Source organism: Sorex fumeus, unplaced genomic scaffold, assembly GCF_029834395.1.
Source record: "Sorex fumeus unplaced genomic scaffold, SorFum_2.1 ptg000006l, whole genome shotgun sequence".
Lineage (NCBI taxonomy): Eukaryota > Metazoa > Chordata > Mammalia > Eulipotyphla > Soricidae > Sorex > Sorex fumeus.
In genome coordinates, this window is record NW_026606063.1 from 10,545,858 (window position 1) to 10,565,596 (window position 19,739).

Here is a 19,739-nt window from a genome sequence, read left to right on the forward strand (position 1 = left end):
TTTTTCTTTTAAAAAGGAATAAGGGGGAAAAAATAAAGAAACCAAACAAACGAGTTTATTACAATGAAACGGCACACAATGGGTCCCAGGTCCCGGTTCGGTCTCGGCCCCGCCCGGACTCCGCGAGCTCCAGGGCTGCCCGTTTCCCTCCTCCTTCCAGCGGCGGCCTCAGCCCCGAGGATCCGCCCGCCCGGGCAGCGATGCCAAGCAGCCCGGAAGAAGCGGAAGAAGCGCGCCCTGGCCGGGCCGAGCGCAAGCAAGATGCGCTCTCGGGCGGAAGCCCAGGGGAAGGGGGGCCTTCAGGACGCCTTGGCTTTGCGGCGCTGGGTGCCCCAGAGCGCGGCGGAGACGGCTAGCGTGGCGGATCCCAGAATCCCGGAGAACATAGGCAGTGGGAAAGAGCCCTGTGGATAACAAGCAGAATCCCACACCGCGTTAGGCCGGTACCCACCCCGGCCCACCCGACGCCACCCTCCACCCGCGTCCTTCTCGGGGGTCCGCCTCAGCTCCGGGGCGGGCTCGGGACTGTCGCCCAGGGAACTGGACCTGTCCCTCCCGCCTCACCTGGCGCATGCACTTGTAGCCGTGGAAACCGTCGGCACAAACACACTGCAAGAGACCTGGGCCATTGGGCGCGCAGGAGCCGTTCTCGGGACACAGTGCTAGGAGACAGGAGACCGAACATCCCTGGCCGCGTTTGCTACGTTTCTCACACAATCCCCTTCCACTGAGTCTCAGTTTACTCGGTGGAAGGCAGAAGACGGCAGATAACTGTGACTGTAGTAACAATATTATCCACCCTCCCCCCTCCGCAGAGGCAGGAGAGGGGGGTGGGATACTGGGGACGTTGGTGGTGGAGAATGTGCACTGGTGGAGGGATGAGTGTTCCACATTGTATGACTGAAACTCAAACATGAAAGCTTTGTAACTGTATCTCATGGTGATTCAAAAAGAAAAAAAAATTCTTTCCTTTCCTGAGGCTTTAGATCCACAGGACCCGACAAGAAAAGGCATTTAAGGAAATCATCTGTCTGTTCTGAGGTGCAGAACACAAGCAAGGCTGTGCCCACAGGACCACATACCTGGGTCTCTGGTGTCATTGCAAAGATTCCTTTGTCCCAGGCAGGTTCTGTTCTCTTTACCATCAGTGACATTATCCCAGGCCTTGATTCCTCCAGGACACTTGACGTCCCGCGGCAGGACCCTGAACACACATGGTAGCCATGCTCTATATGTGGCCGGCCTCAGCACTGGCCCTCTTTGATTCACACACCCCACTCTCCACCTCACTCACAGAGTCTGGAGCTGGGTGAAGCCACGGAAGGTGTCGGTCAAGTTCTCCTTCAGGGGGTTTGCTTGCAGGTCTCTGGAAGGCACAGGGTTAGCGCTATGCTCCAGGGCAACACCCACTTCCGCTCACACATCGACCTGGACGGCTGCCCAGGTCTCTGAGTCATCAGTGTTTACATCGTTTAGGAGTCCAGCCTACCACTATTCTCCAGCCCACCGACTTCACCTTGTGGGAGGAGGAGAACTGACCACTTACATGATGACCGCAGTGAGCGCCTGAGGAAAGTGTGGACCGGGATCCTTCAGGGAACAGTTCTGGAGATCCAGCCTGGAGAAAAAAAGTCCCCCATGTCGTGGAGCTTTTTCCCTCTCTGCATCCACACACGGTAAGCCACCACACCCCCCTTTCAGCTCACAGCAATTGAACCTAGCAGCTTGGAGCCCTGTGCTCCGGTGGCAGGCCAATTCAGTTGCCCCTGAGTAGACGTAATGAAATTAAAGTTGTCAGGAACCAGAGAACTAGTACAGCAAGCAGAGTGCTTGCATCGCAGGCAGCCGACCTGGGTTTGTTCCCTGGCACCGCATAAGGTCTCCTGACATAAGCACGGCCAGGAGTGATCCCTGAGCGCAGAGCCAGGAATAAGCCCTGAACACTGCCAGGTGTGGCCCCCAAACCAAAAAACCAAAAAATGAAAATCATTTTTCAGTTTGTGTTAGCCATACTTCAAACGTCCAACAACCAGTAACATGTGGTCAGAGGCTACCGTGTGAGAGAGTAAAGATATGGAACGTTTCTACATACCTATACATCTCTGCATATACTTGGGGCGGGGGAATTCCAAGTATATTTTCTACCAGACTAGATGTAAACTATGAAGACACATTAGTTTTGCTTCCAAAGCTATTTGTTCCTTTGAATTTCTAATTTCTTTGGGCCACACCCAGCAGTGCTTAGGGGCTATTCCTGGCTCTGTGCTTCTGTGCTCAGGAGTGGCCCCTGACAATGCTCAGGGGACCATGTGTGGAGACCTAATGGAAGTCAATTACAAGTAAGGCGAGCACCTTACCTCCTGTGTTATATCTCAGGCCCTAAGTTTGGTTACTTTTTTTTTGGGGGGGGGGGAGAATACCTGGCTCAGGGGTACCTCCTGGTTTTGCACTCAGGAATTACTCCTAACAGTGCATGGGGGGCCCATATGAGATGATGGGGATTGAACCCAGGTCAGTTGTGTGCAAGGCAATTGACCTACCTGCTGTACTATTCTGTTAGCATACCAGCCCCCCCACCCCACCCAGCCATTTTCTTTATTCTCAGACACTTACTATTTATTAGAGGAAAAATTAGGAATTAGGGGAATTATTTATTTTCGATTTGGGGCCACACCCAGCAGTGCTTAGAGCTTACTCCTGGCTCTGTACACAAGAATCATTCCTGGTGAGTGCTGGGGACCATATAGGGGTGCCAGGGATTGAACCTGGATCTGCGGCATGCAAGTTAAGTGTCCTACCTGCTTTACTGTCGCTCCAGACCAACTATTTTAGATTTTTCTGGGTCACACCCAGAAGTTCTCAGGATCGCTCTTGGTGGGGGGGTTGGGGTGCCAGGGACTGAACCCTGGATAAGAAGCGTGAAAGGCAATTGCTTACCCAATGAACTACGGTTCCAACTCCCTTTTGGGCCACATTCAGCAATGCTCAGGGCTTATTCCTAGCTCTATGCTCAGGGTTCATTCGTGATGGGGCTTGTGGGACTATGTGGAGTGCCAGGGGTTGAACCTTGGTCAGCTGCATGCAAAGCAAGTGCCCTCCCTGCTGTACTATCAAGAAGAATTTCTTAACCCTCCATATGGTCGGCGAGATCACTCAAAGGGCTGGAATACAAGCTTTCTATGATGGAGCCCAGGGTTTGATCCTGGGTGCGCAATCAGGAGCACTGAGCGTGGAGTACCTTAGCAGAACCAGGTGTGGCCCCAAAATCAAAACTAAAAGACTCAGACTGGATGACAGCACAGCAGACAGGGCACTTGTCTCGCATGTGGCTGTCTGGGTTTGACCTGCAGCCCTCTCATATGGCCCCCTGAGCCTTGCTTGGGGTGATCCCTGAGTGCAGAGCCCAGAGTAACCAGATCACCACTGGGTATGGCCCCCAAACTAAAACTAAAACAAGCAAACAAAACGAAACAAAAATAAAAACCTTGGGGTTGGGGTCTAAGAGAAAGTGTAGTCCATAGGGCACCTGTCTTTCACACAGCCAACCTGTTTCCAATTCTTGGCATCCCATATGGTCCCCCGAGAACCACCAGGAGTGATTCTGGTCCCCCCAGCTCCCCAAACACCAGGAGTGATTCCTGGGCAAGAGCCAGTGATAAACTGAGTACTTCCTAGTGTAGCTCCAAAAATTAAAAAACAAAACAAAAAAACAACCCTCGAAGCCAAAGTGACAGCACAGTGGGTAGGGCATTAGTCTCACACACAGACAACCCAGGATAGGTCTCCTGGGCACTGCCAGGAGTGATCCCTGAGCACAGAGTCAAGAGCAAACCCAGAGCACTTCTAGCGGTGGCCCAAAACCAAAATAAAACAAACAAAAAGCCCAAATCCCTCAGGTCTCAGCTTTCAACCGGCTTACAAGCCCATTACCAAAAATACAAATAAATTTACAACAGAAAAGAAAATCACAGAACAATGAAGAATAGGGCTTTCAAAAGACTTTCCCAAGATGTTCCAGCATACTTTCTCCAGTAGGTCACTTTGTCAGGAGGAACTAAAATCAACCAGGGCCCTGAGGGCTTCAGGAGAAACCTTTAAAGAATGAAGAGTTCCCAGATTTAGGAAGTCTGCAATTCTTTCGTTTGTTTGTACCTTTTTATCAGAGATTCTGATCTCACTGCAGGCAAAGGCCTAGAAAATCTGGCTTGGTTACACTCTACAGACCCCACCTTCCTCCCAGGAATAAAGGAGATTGAGAACAGCACCCTCCATGACAGTTTAAGAATATAAACGCTCAGTCGGTCTCATTTATAGCCATGTTTTCTGTACATAATGTCCTTCCGATCTGTTGTTTGCTTCACTAACCTCAGATGAACCAAGTGGGGTGGCTCAAAATTGGATGTAGGGGCTGGAGCGGGTAGGGTGTTTGCCTTGCACGCGGCCGACCTGAGTTCGATTCCCAGCATCCCACATGGTCCTCTGAGCGCCACCAGGTGTAATTCCTGAGTGCAGAGTCAGGAATAACCCCTGTGCATTGCCAGGTGTGACCCAAAAAGAAAAAAAAAAAATTGGATGTAAATTTGAGCAATTGACTTGAAGGAATAGAGGAAGTTTTCAAAAAGTAGGAAACACAAAAAAGATGTTGGAATTGGAGGATAGATATGTACTCATTGGGTGCTAGGACACAATCTCAGGAACGCATGGTTTTAACAAAGAAACAAAGGCAGAATACCTTTGGAGTCCGGCAAGCCTGGATGAGGTCAGACCTCAGTGGACAGTTGGGAATGGATAAAAAAAATTGGGCACAATGTTGGAATGATGGGCTGGGAGCAGCTGATATAGTATGTGGTATAAACTTTATCCTGAGGGCAATAGTTACAAGTCCTATTTTGAAACTGGAGAATAATTATGAAAAAAAATTGGTTTTCAAGAAATAGTACAGGGTCTAAGGTCTTGCATTCAGTGAACCCTGGTTTGATACCTGGTACCACATATGGTCAAGTCCCATGCCCCCCCACCCCCCATTGCCCCCAAAGTGCAGAGCCAAAAGTACTACTGGGTGGTCCAAAAACCAAACAAAACCAAACAGGGTCAGGGTATGGCTCAGCTGCTTTGCAAGGGGAGATTGAGTTTGAGCCCCCTGTATGGCCTCTGCAGCTCTGCCAAGTAGGGAGCCCCAACATGTAGCAAGAGCCCCAGCAGAGGGGCTGGAGTGATAGCACGGCGGGTACGGTGTTTGCCTTGCACGCGGCCGACCTGACCCGGGTTTGATTCCCAGCATCCCATATGGTCCCCTGAGCACCGCCAGGAGTAATTCCTGAGTGCAGAACCAGGAGTGACCCCTGTGCATCGCCGGATGTGACCAAAAAGCAAAAAATAAATAAATAAAAGAGCCCTAGCAGTGTGTGTGACGTCCTCACAAGCCAGGCATGAAAGGGCTTGAGCCCCGACCCCCAGTCATCACAACAAAGAGGAAACTTTATCTTTTTTTTTTTTTTTTTGCTTTTTGGGTCACACCTGGCGATGCACAGGAGTTACTCCTGGCGGTGCTCAGGGGACCATATGGGATGCTGAGAATCGAACCCGGGTCGGCGGTGTGCAAGGTAAACGCTCTACCTGCTGTGCTATCTCTCCAGCCACCAAAGAGGAAATTTTAAAAAATTATTTTTACTGATTTTATTTGGGCCCCCCCCAAACTGTGTCAGAGAAGGTCACTCCTGGCAGTGTCAGAACACTGGGCCGGAGGGTTCAATGCTTAGACCCAGCAGTGCCAAGGGCCACCACGGCTGCTTGGGTGACAGGGACGGGGCTGCAGAGGCACAGAGGCATCCAAACGTGTCTCCTGACCCCTGAGCTATTTCCCTAGTCTCCCTTCCTCAAGTTTCTTAAAACTGAAAAGTAAAAGTAAGTAAAGGCCCTCCCGTTGATCATCGATTTGCTCGAGCGGGCCCAGTAACGTCTCCATTGGAGACTTTGTTGTTACTGTGTCTGGCATATCGAATACTCTCGGTAGCTTGCCGGGCTCTCTGAGAGGGGCGGAGGAATCGAACTCAGGTCATCCATGTTGGCTGCGTGCAAGGCAGACGCCCTACCCGCTGTGCTATCGCTCCAGCGATAAATTGAAAAAATAAAACTAAAAACACTAGCCAAAAATTATGACTTCTGCAACCAGGGAGAATCAGGAGGTTATTTTTCAAGTCAAAAATGCTATTACCGGGGCTGGTGTGACAGCACAGGGGTAGGGGGTTCACCTTGCATGCAGCAGACCTAGGTTCGATTCCCAGCATCCCATATGGTCCCCTGAGCACCGCCAGGAGTAATTCCTGAGTGCATGAGCCAGGAGTAACCCCTGTGCATCTCCGAGTGTGACCCCAAAAGCAAAAAAAAAAATGCTATTACGTATATTTATATAGTTATAAGCACCCAAGGCTCAATCCTTAACATGTTACTAATCTCTTCTAGAAGGGCTGGGTGATATACAACAATCTTCATAAACTTTCCTCTAAGAAACCCTTTTTGTCTCATTTTTTGCAGATTATTCATAATAATCATAATAATCTGCAATACAAAATAAATTATTTCGGTTCTGCTTGGGGGGCAAGGTTTGGGATTCGGGATGGAAATATGGTGATGGGATTGGTGTTCTAATAGTAAACGTAACCAAATTTGTGAACAACTTTATAAAAATAAAATTTTTTTAAAATGCTATTACGAATTTTAAAGTGAGAATCATGGTTTTGATGCCCCCAAAATTAAAACTCCAAAATTTATCTCAGGAGGCTTGCTTGGTCAAGCCCAGGTTCTCCCTTGAACACGTGTTTCTCTTCCTGCTTTTTCCACTCTGGAGAAGGCCGTATTCTCTTCTGTGTTTTCGTTTTGGGGCCACTCATGGCTGTGCTCATGACTTTACTGGCTCTCAGTGGACCACACAGGACACCAGGGACTGAACCCAGGTTGGCTGTGTCTAACTTACCCCGCCACACTATCTCCAACCCCACTATTCTCTGGGGAACACTATTTCTCCTTTCTCCCCCCACATCCTGCGGTGTCCTTCAAAGGAAGTTTTATTCAATAGAATCCATCTTACTTCACACCCACAAGTATCCCAGGAGACACTTAAGCAAGTCTTTAAAAGAGGAAATTCCGGTCTGGAGTGCGCTGCGCAGCCCTAAAATCCCTGAGCCTCCTGGAGTTATTATTAACCCTGAGCGCAGAGCCAGGAGTGAGCACTGAGCAAGGCCAGGTGTCCCCCCCCCACACACACACACACAACACACACACACCACAGGTGTCCCTCCCCTATACACACACAAACACACAACTCACATACACACAGGTGTCCCCCCCTACACACACACACACACACCTCTCCCACCCCAAGAAAGCTCTTGCAGTTTGCAGGGATTCTTTTCTCCCTCACCCCAGGATGGTGCCCTTCTGATTTAGGCAGCAGCGGGCATGCAGCATTAGCGCAGGCGTCTGCTTACAATAACGGGCCACTTCGGACACGTTTTGCACGCTCCCGGGACACTCTTGGCAGATCTGCGGAAGACACAAATCCATTAGGACTCGAGAAAGAGAGAGTGAGAGAAAGAGAGAGAGAGAGCAGGCAAGGACAGAACAAGCCGGGATTCCAACGTGCAGTTCCAGACACCTCTCGGGAACTGCACCCCGCGGAGGGCGTCGTGCCGCCTCTTAGTCGACCCCTTGCCCCGGCCACCACGCCGGCGCGGCGGCGGCTTCACGCGGCCGCCGGTGCCATGGGAGCCGCACCTTCGAGGACGGCCACCCGGACGGCCTTCTCGTGCCCTGTCCCGTGACTGCCCGCGGACACCCGCCTGCAGCTCGGCCGACGGGGAGCGGGCGGCGGGGACGCGGCGCCGCGAGCGTTCCCTCCCGCGGACCCGCACCGGACCCGTCGGGGCAAAGGGCAACCCGGAGCCCTTCCGAGATCGGGGAGCTAGGGGGTCAAAGTGCAAAGGTCTGTGGATTCCGGCGGGGCCGGGACGGCGGGCGAGCGGCGGGGCGTCTGAGTGGCCGCGGACCCCCGCGGCCGCGGCCGGGGGGCGGGGGGCAGCCGAGGCGACCCGGCCCGCGGCTGGCCGGCCACCCTGCTCCAGGCCGGCCCCTAACTTGCGTCGGTACCTCGGGGGGCGCCAGAGCCGCTTCCACGCCCAGGGCGAGGAGCAGGGCAGCCGCGCAGGGCGCCAGGCTCGCGGGTCCGCCGGGCCCGCGACGGGCCATTTTCCGCCCGGGTGAGGATTCGCCCAGCTGTCGCGAGACCTGCGCCGGGGGCGTGGCTCCGCCGGCCGAGACCCGCCCCTTCGCCCCGCCCCCCGGGAGGAGGCGGCGGCGGGCTGCGCCGGGGTCTGTCGCCGCGAGCGGTGGTCGTGCGGCACAGCGTGCTCTTCTCGGGCAGCCCCGGCCCGCGAGGGACCCGTCCCGCCCTCCCCTGTCCCCGCGTCCGCCGCGACGGCCCGCTCGCCACCCGTGCGCAGCCCGAGCCCCGCCCCTCGGACGCCCGGGCCGCGGCGGGCAAGCGCCGCTTCCGCCCTCACTCGACATGGCGGCGCGGGGGCCGGCCGGGGGCGGGGCCCGGTGTCAAGAGGCCGCGCCGCGGCGGACCCGGCTCCCGGCCGCCCGGCGGCCCACGTGGAGACCCGGCAGGTGGGCCGGCCGGGGGTGGGGCCGCGCGCGCCGAGGCCGCCGCTGAGAGGCTGCCGGGGCCTCCGGGGCGGGGTGGGGGGGCGAGCCCGGCGGGCCGGCCCCGCGCCGGCGGCGGCGGGGCCCGCGCAGCCCCGGAGCGCCCGGCGGGGTGTAGGTGGTCCCGCCGCTTCACGTGGGGAGGGGAGGGGAGGCGGGCGGCCGGGCCATAAAAGAGGGCAGGGGTGAAGGAGGAGCGCGCCGAGCGAAGGGCACAGCCGGGCGCGCCGAGACGAGCCCGCGGACGCGCCGGACGCCCGCCCTGCCCGTCCCCTGGCGGCCGCCGTGCGGCGCGCGGACGACCCGGAGGTAGGCGCGGGCCGCCCGCCGCCCTCGCGCGCGGCTCCTTTGCCTCGCCAGGGCGGGAGCGATGCTGATCCCGAGAGCGCGGGCACCTGCCTGGCCCTGGCCGGGACCGGAGGGAGGGCGGCATTGTCCCCAGGGCGGCCGCGGCGACCAGGGGGCCGGCGCGGAGCTCAGCGCGGCTCCTGCCAGCCGCCCCGCACTCGCGCCCCGCTCCCCTCCCAGGTACCTTCATCGGGGATCTCTGCAAATCCCCACTCCCGGGGCCTCTTGGACCTTGGGGACTCCTGAGCACAGGGTCTGGGAATTTTGTTTGCTTGGGGTTTTTTTTTTTTTCATTCCTTTTTCTTTGGGGGGGGCAACACCCGTTGGTGCTCAGGGGTGGGTTACTCCTGGCTCTGCACTCAGGAATCACTCCAGGGGGTGCAGTGCAGTGCAGTCCAGGGGGGCGGGGAACCATCTCGGATGCCAGGGATCAGGAATCTGGGGTCCAGCAAACCTGGGTTGGCTGTGTGCAAGGCAAGCGCCCTACCTGCTCTCCTATCCTTCTGGCCCCGGGTTTTGTTTGGGGAGGGGGGCGGTGTTTGTTTTGGAGGCACCTGGTATTTGGGGTGTGCTTCTTCCCTGCTTGTTGATCTGGGCTGCCTGGGAGACACTACAGGTGGTGCTGGGGTTCCAACCTGGCCTGGAGCATGCAAAGCCGGCTTAGCCCCTTGAGTTCCCTCCAGGCCCCAAGGGCAGATTTTGAAAGAATGGACCAGAGGAGCCGGCGGGATGGGAGGGGAGGGGATTGGCCCCTGCTGTGGCTTCCCTGCCTTTGCAAAGCCGGCAAAGCTCTCCCGAGTAATGGGTAACCAGAACGTGGTGGGGTGACCTCAGGGGACTGGGGCGTTGTTTCCACCCTTTCACAGGCTCCTCCAGCCACTCTTTGTCCCCCAGGAGTGTCCCCCATGTGTTAATGGGTTTCAGCTCTGCGCTTTGGCTCGCTCTTTCTCAGAGAGCTGCTGAGCCCCAGGTGTAGGTCAGTGAAGGTTTTCTAGAATGGCACAATCCTGTCCTCGGACTCCTCATTGGTGAAGGCTTTGTGGCGGCCTCAGCTTTCTCCTGTCTTCTCTCGCCTCTCACTCACCATCCTGCCGGCCCAGAGGCTTCCCCACACCGCCAGAAATCTGCCCGGAAGCCAGTTTAGCCCAGGCGTGGGGAGCCTCCTGTCCTGAACCTTCCCAGGCCCGTCTTCACAGAGACCTTCTGTCTTTCCCCAGCCCTGCGCGGATCCCTTTTACCATCACCCGTTCTTGCTTGCGCACAGAATACGCTGCTGCTCTTTTTCTCTGTCACCCCTGTCAGCTTCCCATCACCGCTGACGGAACAGTGGGCATCTGCCGGAAGAGAGGGAAATCTCAGATGTGGCGGTCTGGAAAGGCCTACGACATCTTCCGGTTACACCAGAGAGTTCTGTTGGGAACGTTGTTCCGGGGACCATGTGATCCCGGCATTGCCAGGTCTGGTTCGCCTCTTCACCGGCCCCACGAGGGTCAGAGTTCAGGTTTGGTTTGCAGGAGGCCCCGTCTTGCCAGCCAGACCATAGCCGCCCAAGAACGTAGTGTGAGGGAACCAGACGTCAAGTCGGGATGATCTTTCTCCCAGTGGGCAGGAACAGAGATCACTCGTATTAATATCTCTCTAAATTGGTTGAAATCTAAACTTTGTTCGCTGGATGGCTGACTACAGTTAATGTTCTCCTGCCCTGGGGTGGAGGACAGTGTGCCCGGGGAGTCGCTGATGGCATACCTTTCTCCCTTGGCCTGTTTTAGCGCCGGACTCTCACTTCTGCATCTCAGTTTTCTTAAGCACCGGAGAGTATTCGTATAAAATCTGTCACCTGGTGATCAGGCTGTTTAGAAAGCTAGAACTTTATTTATTTATTTTTTTTGTTTGGGGGCCAGCAGTGGTCCGGTTTTACTCCTTTTCCTGTGCTTAGTCCTGGCTCTGCACTCGGGGATCATTCCAGGGCTCGGGGGACCATATGGGATGCCAGGGACTGAACCTGGGCTAGCCATGTGCTGAGCAAGATACCTGGCCTGCTTTATTGGCTCCAGCCCCTTGTGACTTCCTTCTTTATTATTTATCACTACTCATGTTTACAAAGCATACAGCACAGGCCCGATGGGCTCGCAGCATAAAAAAATACCATAAGGCTATTTTGGCTTTCCCTGGTGTGTGTGTGTGTGTGTGTGTGTGTATATGTATATATATATATATATATTTTTTTTTTTTTCTGCCCAGGCCAGTAAACACTGCAGGGAGTAACCTCTAACAGAAAGCCCTGCGGGACAGACAAGGGCTTCATGGGGGCAACCACTGGCTCCAGGTCTGTCGCCTCTGACAGGGAGATGGTTCTGAAACAGCACATCGGAGCCCTTCCGAGGTGTAAACGAGAGGACTGTGCTAGGGACCGTGGCCGGTTTGTCGACGTTCTGGTGTGTCAGTGAAGTTTGGACCGAGATGGAGTGGGCGCCGTCTGTGCTCTGCAGAACCGCTGAGGAGACTGGCCAGGCGCTGGCCCCGGGACAGTGAGCCGGGCTCCCAGTGGTCAAGCTGCATCCCCTTCCTGGCCCTTTTCGCTTGTGGTTGGGATCACCGGGAACAGCACCTGCTGGGCTCACACACAGTTTTGCTAGTGATAATTTTGGGAGGGTCACCACCACACCACGGCGCTCAGGCAGGCCTGGGGTAGAGGGCAGCACTGGGGAATCACTAAGGGGTCATGCTGTCGTTGCAGCGTCCCAGAGGTCACCCTCTACGGCCGTGTGGGCAGAACCAGGGTTCCATTCTGTGGCCTCCTGCTGGTAGGGTGGTGTCTCACCACTGAGCTGGCCCCGGCCTGGCCCATGCAGATGTTTGCAGCACAGGGCTGGGTGTAGCTTCGCAGCAGGGACTGTGGGAGACCCCCGGTTCAGGCCCTGGGCCCCAGGAAGAGCATTTCCCCTTCGTCTTGGGTTTCTCGGGCTTGGGGCTCTCCCCAAAGTCAGGGCACACGTGTGCCGGGCGCCTCCCCTTTATCTCAGGACCGTGGTTCCTCCTCTGAGGGTGCCGGTTTCCTCTGCAGGAGTCAGAAAAGCAACTGGCCCGCCTTCCCCGGGCCCTGCCTACCCGGTGCCAAGCGCGGCTCTGAGTGCCACCTAATCCAGCCAGGAATGCCGCCAGGCTTCGCCCCTGCTCCCCACTGTTCCCGAGGCCTCGGGGCCTGAGCTGGGGTTCGGGGGCCACCGGGAGATGGGGCCAGGACAAAATAGCCGCTGAGCTCAGCTCTCGCCACTCCTCGGCCCGGGCCCTGGGAAGCAGGGGCGGGGCTGCCTCTTCGAGTAGGCGTCTCCCCAGAGGTTCAGGGCGGCCCTGTCTACCTTCTGTCCCAGGCCTAGGGCCTGTCCCCAGTTCTAGCTCTTCCCCTCTGGTGTTCGGGCCCCTCCTGGCACAGTCGAGGCCTCATGTTACACACAGGTAGCTAGCGGGGTGGGAGGGAGGGGCAGGGCTCACCGGGTGGTGATGGGGAGGAGCTTGAGAAACGGGGGTGGGGTGGGTTGGGGGGGCACTTGCTTTGCACATGGCTCACCCAGGTCCGATCCTCCCCACATCCCCTGTGGTCTGAGCGTCGCCCAGAGTAACTCCTGAGCATCGGGTGTGTCCACCTCTCCCCCCAAGTAAAAGAAAAGCGCCCCCAGGGGATCAGGGTATGGCTCGCTAGAGTATGACGGCCTGGGTTCGAGCCCAGCACCCCACACAGGGAGGAAAAAGAAAAGAAAGATCCAGGGACTGGGTGGTGTGGGATGCCCAGGGTGGGGTTTGGGGTGACCGTGGAGGTGCTCTCCCCCGCAGGGGGCCTCATGAGGGGGCCTGCTGGGGACGCGGTGGGGGGGTGAGGGTGGGAGGGGGTCTGCGGGATGGGGAAGGGCAGGCAGCCTTGGGCCTGCGACGCTTCCCCACTGGGCCTTGGCGCCGGGCTGGGTCCTTCTGGCGTCCTGCGTCTTCGTGGCGGCTGGCCGGGGCCTGCGGGGCAGCAGGGGGCTTGAGGCTTTTGGGCTTGGGCTGCGTTTTCTTTGAGGGCGGAGACCTGAGCGTGCTCTCGCATTTCTCAGCCGTGTCCACTCCAAAGGCCAGCGGGCTAGTGCTCGTCCCCCCTCCCGCCTTCCCCTGCTCCTCTCTCCTCCGTTTTCCCAGGACGCACGGGCCAGGGGAGGCGGGCGGCGGAGATGGGCCGGCCTGACCTGGAGTCGGTTCCTTTGCAGCAGCCCCTGGACAATGTCACTTGGCTGAGGACCGTGACACAGTGGCCGGGAGCCCAGTGGCCTCCACCCACCCGCCTCTGTCCGCCCCGCCGAGAGGCCGCCCGCAGCCGAGGGACCGCAGGTAGCCAAAGGCCCCCGAGCACAGAGCGATGAGCGTGGGGGGCCGCACCGACGCCCCCGTCCCCCCCCTCACGGACACCACCAGCCCGGTCTCGTCCTCCTTCTCCACCGTGGACTATGTGGTCTTCGTCCTGCTCCTGGTCCTGTCTCTCGCCATCGGTCTCTACCATGCGTGCCGGGGCTGGGGCCGGCACACCATGGGCCAGCTGCTGATGGCGGACCGCAAAATGGGCTGCCTGCCAGTGGCCCTGTCCCTGCTGGCCACCTTCCAGTCCGCCGTGGCCATCCTGGGGGTGCCGTCGGAGATCTACCGGTTCGGGACGCAGTACTGGTTCCTGGGCTGCTCGTACCTCCTGGGGCTGCTCATCCCCGCCCACGTCTTCATCCCCATCTTCTACCGCCTGCATCTCACCAGCGCCTATGAGGTGAGCGGGCACAGGGCCAGGGGAGGAGGGCGCCAACCCAGCACCCCTGCCTGGTGCGGGGGACAGGGCCGCGTGGTGCAGTTACAAGTTCTGGGGGAAGTCAGGCCGTTAGGGGCGTGGGGGGAGGGGGTCGCCATCCGTCGATGGGAGCCAGGTACTGCTTCCAGGTTCCTGGGTTCCTTGCGGGGCTTGACCTTTGGGGGGCATCGGGTGCAGGGCCTCGGGAGAGCCGTTGTGCGTGCGGCCCGGGCCCCAGTGCCTCCCCTCCCTCTGCTCCTTCCCAGTACCTAGAGCTGCGGTTCAACAAGGCCGTGCGGATGTGCGGCACCGTGACCTTCATCTTCCAGATGGTAAGTGGCGCAAGCGGCGGAGCTGTTCCCAAGGGTGCTGTTGGGGCCACTGTCCCCCAGGCCCCTCCCCACGTGCCCCCTCCCCCCACTTCCCGCTCTAGCCTCGAGCCCAGATTTGGAAGAAGAGGAAGGAGGCGAGGGGAAGGTGTTGCTGGAGGATGTCCAGCTGGCCTCCCCCTTGCCCATCCTGCTCTCCCCGTCTCACGGCCCTTCTCCCCGGCAGGTGATCTACATGGGCGTGGTCCTCTACGCCCCGTCCCTGGCCCTCAATGCAGGTGAGAGGCCGCAGGCTCCTCCACAGGCCCCCTGGGAAAAGGGCTGCGGGAGGGGCAGGCAGGAGCCTGGCTTCCACACCCGTGGCCGGTCTGCCCAGGCAAAGGAGCTTTGCCCCCCTCCTTGGAGAGAGGAGCGAACATTGCCCCTTCTGATGTGGTTAATCACCACCTTTTGGTGGAGCCCCGTAAGTGGTCACGGCTGACATGGCGAATGATTGATTTCGTGGCGAATGATTGACGTCCGGTCTGGGGCTTCTGTGGGGGGTGCCGGCCCCTCCCTCCCGGGCTGCTCTGGCTGGCTTCCCCCCAACAGAGCCCCCACGAGGCAGGGCTGTGCCTTTTCTCTGTCTACAGTCACTGGGTTTGACCTCTGGATGTCAGTGCTAACCCTGGGCATCGTCTGCACCATCTACACTGCTCTGGTGAGTGCTGAGAAGAGACGGAGGGAGTGGGGGTGGGGGGAGGGGAAGGAAGGCGGGAGGCGGGAGAGACTCTGAGACAGGAGGATGACGTGTCCTCGTGTCCTGGGGCAGTAGGCAGCTGGAGGTCTGCAGCTGCATGTGGGAACATTGCTGGCTGACATAGCCTGGTGGGAAGACGCCCTGCAGTGAGGTGGTGGTTAGGGGGTTGGGATCCCACCAGAGAGATAGTACGGTGGGTAGCGCTCTTGCCTTGGACCCTTGGACCGGGCCAACCTGGGTTTGATCACTGGCATCCCACCTGGTCCCCAAGCGCAGAAGTGATTCCCAAGCATCGCTGTGTATGGCCCAAAACAACAACAAAAAATTTACCAGGAGATGGTTGAGGCCGAGTAAAATCAGTTTATTGAAGAGTCCACTGGCCGGACTGGCTCTTGGAGGCCTCCAGAGGTGACCTGAGTAGCATTTGTCGGGGACACCAGCAATTTCTGGGCTGCTTCGGAGGAAAACTTTTATTTCAAAAATGAGTTATTTCCAAGGAGGGAGCGAGCAGGGGTCAGGTACTCAATGTGTGGGAGAAAGTAAATTGTATGTAGAATATTCTAAGTCCCATAAAAATGACATAGATTCACAGAGTAATTTAAATTAACAATGAGGTGTTCTAAGCCAATCCTATAGGGACAATGAAATGTGAATCAAATAATTTTAGCTTACCCCGGGAAGGGTGTGATGTGGCCAGTTCTAGGAATTTTCGTGGCAGAGGCATAGAATGGATGTCTCGCTGGGCCAGATTCTTCCAGCAGGGGCACCGCAGCCAGTTCTAGGAACTGCAGGGCAGAGTGATGGGCCAGAGAGATAGTACAGGGGAGGGTGCTTGTCTTGCTTGCAGCTGCCCCTGGTTCGATCTCTGACACCCCACCTGGTCCCCGGAGTACTGCCAGGTGTGGCCCTAAAACAAAGCCACAGAGTGGAGCTGGTTATCGTAGCAGGGAGAGTCCGTCTCGGCCTGCCTGGCCGTATGAAGTGGGGGCTTCCACAGGGCCGCCGTCGGGGGCCCTTTTCCTCGGGCGGTCTGACTGCCGGGCGCTATCTCCCCGCAGGGAGGGCTGAAGGCCGTCATCTGGACAGACGTGTTCCAGACGCTCGTCATGTTCCTGGGCCAGCTCACCGTCATCATCGTGGGCTCGGCCAAGGTGGGCGGCCTGGGGCGTGTGTGGGAGGTGGCCTCCCAGCACGACCTCATCGCCGGGCTCGAGTGAGTACCTCGCTCCCTTGGGCCCACAGTGGCGCCCGGGGCGCAGGGCAGCGGCAGGGGGGCGGGGGCGGGGGTGAGGGGGGGTTGCCCCTCACAGTGCCAGCTGCCCTGCCCGCCCCTGACCCCAGAGGAGGCGTCCGGGCCAGGCACTGATGGTGGCCTTTGCGCAGTCTCAACCCGGACCCCTTCGTGAGACACACTTTCTGGACGCTGGCGTTCGGGGGCGTCTTCATGATGCTGTCCCTGTACGGGGTCAACCAGGCGCAGGTGCAGCGGTACCTCAGCTCGCGCACAGAGAAGGCAGCCGTGCTGTGAGTGCAGGTGGTGGGCGGGCGGGGGAGGGGGCTGCTGGGGAGGGGGCCGGCCGCAGGTGACGCCCTCTCCCCCCACCCCCGCAGGTCCTGCTACGCCGTGTTCCCCTGCCAGCAGGTGGTGCTGTGCATGGGCTGCCTCATCGGGCTGGTCATGTTTGCCTACTACCGCCAGTTCCCCATGAGCCCCCAGCAGGCGCAGGCGGCCCCCGACCAGGTGAGAGGGCCCCGGCCCACCCGGCTGCCCCCCTAAGATCAGTGCTGGGGGGCCGGAGAGATAGCACAGCAGGGCGGGCGTTTGCCTTGCACGCAGCCGACCCAGGTTGCCTTGCACGCACCCGGCATCCCGTATGGTCCCCCGAGCACCATAAGCCAGGAGTAACCCTGAGCATCGCCGGGTGTGACCCAAAAAGGAAAAAAAAAAGATCAGTGCTGGGGCCGCTGCAGACCCATGCGGGGGTAGGCTGTGTGCGCCCCCCCTGCCCGCCCGCCCGACCCCCAGCACGTGGCCCTGCCCCCTGCCCCGAGGAGGAAGCGGCTTCTGGGGCAGGGGTTCAGCTAAGCTGGGTGCAGCGGTGTCCGGCTTCCCCGCTCCCTGGGGTCTGCCGCCTTCACATACCCCCCAGGTCCCCGCGCGTGGTGGGGTGCTGGCCCCGCCCCCAGGAGACCGCGCCCCCTGTTCTGCCCGCAGTTTGTCCTGTACTTCGTGATGGACCTTCTGAAGGGGCTGCCGGGCTTGCCGGGTCTCTTCGTCGCCTGCCTGTTCAGCGGTTCCCTCAGGTAACTCCCCCTGTCCCGTGGGCTGGCAGTGGCGGGGCCCCTTGTGCCCCCGCTCAGCCGTGCCTCCTCTTCCTCCTTCAGCACCATCTCGTCGGCTTTTAACTCGCTGGCGACTGTCACGATGGAGGACCTGATCCGACCGTGGTTCCCCGAGTTCTCTGAAGCCCGGGCCACCATGCTGTCCCGCGTCCTCGGTGCGACCTTTGTGCCTGACAGCTGGGGGGCAGACTCCCCGCGCGCGGAGGGCTGGGGAGGGCTCCCGGGGCAGCCCCCGCCCTCCTTCCTCCCCAGCTGCCGCGGTGACTCACATGCGCTCCCTCCTTCCCGCCTCTCGCAGCGTTCAGCTACGGGCTGCTGTGCCTGGGCATGGCCTACCTCTCCTCCCACATGGGCCCGGTGCTGCAGGTACGGGGGGCTGGGGGCCGACAACCCCTGGCCTGGTGGCACTGGCCCAGTGGCCTCGGGCGGGGGGCCCAGAGGGGTTGCTGCCCGGCCCGGGGTGCTGGGGCCACAGGAATGTCAGGCATGTGCTTCAGTCTGCGGGCTGTCCCCGGAGGGGCCGGTTGAGGCAGGAAAGGGACGGAGGGCATGGCCCAGGGGCCACCCACCTGGGACCGGCAGCTGTGGCAGAAGGCCCCGGGTGATTCCAGGGCCCCGGCCCCGCCTCCCCGCTTAGGCCGCCTCTTTCGCCCACCCGCCCTGCAGGCCGCCATCAGCATCTTCGGCATGGTCGGGGGCCCGCTGCTCGGACTCTTCTGCCTGGGCATGTTCTTCCCGTGTGCCAACCCTCCTGTGAGTGGGGCCCACGGTGGTCACGAGTGGGGGAGCGGGGGTTGCAGGCGAGTGTGGGCGGCCCCATAACGGTGGTCCCGGGCGGCGTCTGTGCAGGGCGCCATCGTGGGCCTGCTGGCCGGCCTCGTCATGGCCTTCTGGATCGGCATCGGGAGCATCGTGGCCCACATGGGCTCCAGCGGGGCCCCCACACTCCCCAACGCCACCAGCCTCCCACTGCCCGGCAACCTGACCGCCGTCACCATGACCACCCTGATGCCCACCACCAGCCAGCCCAGGTGAGTCTCCCGGCCCCAGGCGGGTGGGGCGGGGCGGGGTGGGGCGGGCAGGGCTGCAGCTCCCGGCACCCCTCTCCCCGCAGGCCCACGGGGCTGCAGCGCTTCTACGACCTGTCCTACATGTGGTACAGCGCCCACAACTCCACCACCGTCATCCTGGTGGGCCTGGCCGTCAGCCTGCTCACGGGTGAGTGCCGGGGCCGGCGGGGAGGGCTGCGAGGGTCTCCGAGCCCCACGGGGGTGCAGGGCCCCCGGAAAGAGACTCAGTAGCACGTCTGCCTTCAGGGGGGATGCGGGGCCGCACCTTGAACCCCCGGACCATCTACCCGGTGTGGCCCCGCCTCCGGGCCCTCCTGTCCTGTCAGAAGAAACTCCACTGCGGAGACTGCGTCCAGGAGGTACCGAGCTCGGGGGGGCCCTGGGCAGTGCAGCTCTGCCCTTCCTCTCCCCCGCCCCCAGGGCCGGCCTCTCCCTCCTTGGCGGGACCCCTCAGCCCCGTGTCCCCCATCCACCCAGGACCTCTCCATGGACAGTGCCATGTTCCCCGAGAAGATGAGTAACGGGACGCTGCGGGACAGCGGCAAGAAGGAGCCCGTGACGCGGGCACCCGCGGGCCCCGCGGGCCAGCCGGCCAGCAGTCCCACCTTCGTCCTCCAGGAGACCTCACTGTGATGGGGACGGGCCGCCGCTGCATCTGCAGCCCCGGGATGGGCCTGCCGCGGGCAGTGCGGGGCTGGCTCTGCCCGTCCTGGCCGGCGCCAGCTGCCGGGCCGCCGTGGCTCCCTGTCTTCCCCCACGGACACACTGTCAGCCCCCAGGGTGGCGGGATCCCATGCTGGTGTCTGTGACACCCAGGCCCCTCCCTGTCTGTCTACCTCCGTTCCCGAGAGGGGGGCCTGGGGTCCCCGAGAGGCCTTCGGGAGAGGCAGGCGCACCCAGCTCCTTAGCGGCCGCCGGGGGACTGGCCGGCCGCCCCCTCCTCCGTGCCTGTGTCCCCGCAGCCTCCTGCCCACACGCCCTTGTTCCTGGGGAATAAACACTGTTGTGGGTTGGAGCCGCCGGCTTGTGTTACTTCACCCCTGCGCGCCCCTGGGGAGGGTTGGACCCTCCGGACACACGGGCTGCCCCCTCTGCCGGGCCATCTGTCCCCCATGGGTTAGGAGCACCCACAGTCCGGGCGCCCTCCGAGAACCCGCGTCCCCCTCCCCACTCCCCTCTGGGGCTCTCCTCCGAGGCCCGTGCTCCCCGCGGCCCCCAGGTGGGAGCGAGGTCGGCCCCCTTGGCAGACCCAGGCTGCCCGCCACCCTAGGTCCGGGGCTTGTGAGGGCTCGCCACTTAGGTGCTCGCCTTCCGCACGCCTCAGATCTGGGCCTGAGCAGAGGGAATCTGAATTCTCTTTAGCACTCACACGGCCCCCGCTTTCCGCCCTGTGGTCACTGCCA

At 60.0% G+C, this 19,739-nt stretch overlaps 2 protein-coding genes across 2 annotated transcripts; one reads left to right on the plus strand and one right to left on the minus strand.

Moving 5' to 3' along the window:
* Positions 1–33: 33 nt before the first annotated feature.
* ATRAID (all-trans retinoic acid induced differentiation factor) lies at positions 34–8,322 on the minus strand. The gene is made up of 7 exons (XM_056126533.1): positions 8,146–8,322; positions 7,421–7,542; positions 1,547–1,618; positions 1,295–1,366; positions 1,083–1,204; positions 565–662; positions 34–404 (listed from the first exon to the last, which is right to left on the minus strand). The coding sequence occupies exons 1-7, from the start codon at positions 8,242–8,244 to the stop codon at positions 300–302; spliced, it is 690 nt and encodes a 229-aa protein (XP_055982508.1). The 5' UTR covers positions 8,245–8,322; the 3' UTR covers positions 34–299.
* A 560-nt stretch (positions 8,323–8,882) lies between these two features.
* Positions 8,883–19,331, plus strand: SLC5A6 (solute carrier family 5 member 6). Its single transcript, XM_056123719.1, has 16 exons — positions 8,883–9,012; positions 13,293–13,837; positions 14,122–14,187; positions 14,411–14,462; positions 14,817–14,884; positions 15,982–16,136; positions 16,307–16,447; positions 16,535–16,664; positions 17,139–17,227; positions 17,309–17,421; positions 17,565–17,632; positions 17,933–18,019; positions 18,116–18,297; positions 18,381–18,484; positions 18,583–18,695; positions 18,814–19,331. The coding sequence occupies exons 2-16, from the start codon at positions 13,442–13,444 to the stop codon at positions 18,967–18,969; spliced, it is 1,920 nt and encodes a 639-aa protein (XP_055979694.1). The 5' UTR covers positions 8,883–9,012; positions 13,293–13,441; the 3' UTR covers positions 18,970–19,331.
* The last annotated feature ends 408 nt before the right edge of the window (positions 19,332–19,739 follow it).

Bases quoted from the DNA above. Each gene is read 5' to 3' on its own strand.
- SLC5A6 (XM_056123719.1), top strand. From the start codon at position 13,442: ATGAGCGTGGGGGGCCGCACCGACGCCCCCGTCCCCCCCCTCACGGAC. The intron at 18,020-18,115 runs GTGAGTGGGGCC...GCGTCTGTGCAG, and splicing joins TCCCGTGTGCCAACCCTCCT to GGCGCCATCGTGGGCCTGCT. The intron at 18,298-18,380 runs GTGAGTCTCCCG...CTCTCCCCGCAG, and splicing joins CCCACCACCAGCCAGCCCAG to GCCCACGGGGCTGCAGCGCT.
- ATRAID (XM_056126533.1), bottom strand. From the start codon at position 8,244: ATGGCCCGTCGCGGGCCCGGCGGACCCGCGAGCCTGGCGCCCTGCGCG. The intron at 1,205-1,294 runs GTGAGTGAGGTG...ATGTGTGTTCAG, and splicing joins TTCACCCAGCTCCAGACTCT to GGTCCTGCCGCGGGACGTCA. The intron at 663-1,082 runs GTATGTGGTCCT...CCTGTCTCCTAG, and splicing joins CAATGACACCAGAGACCCAG to CACTGTGTCCCGAGAACGGC.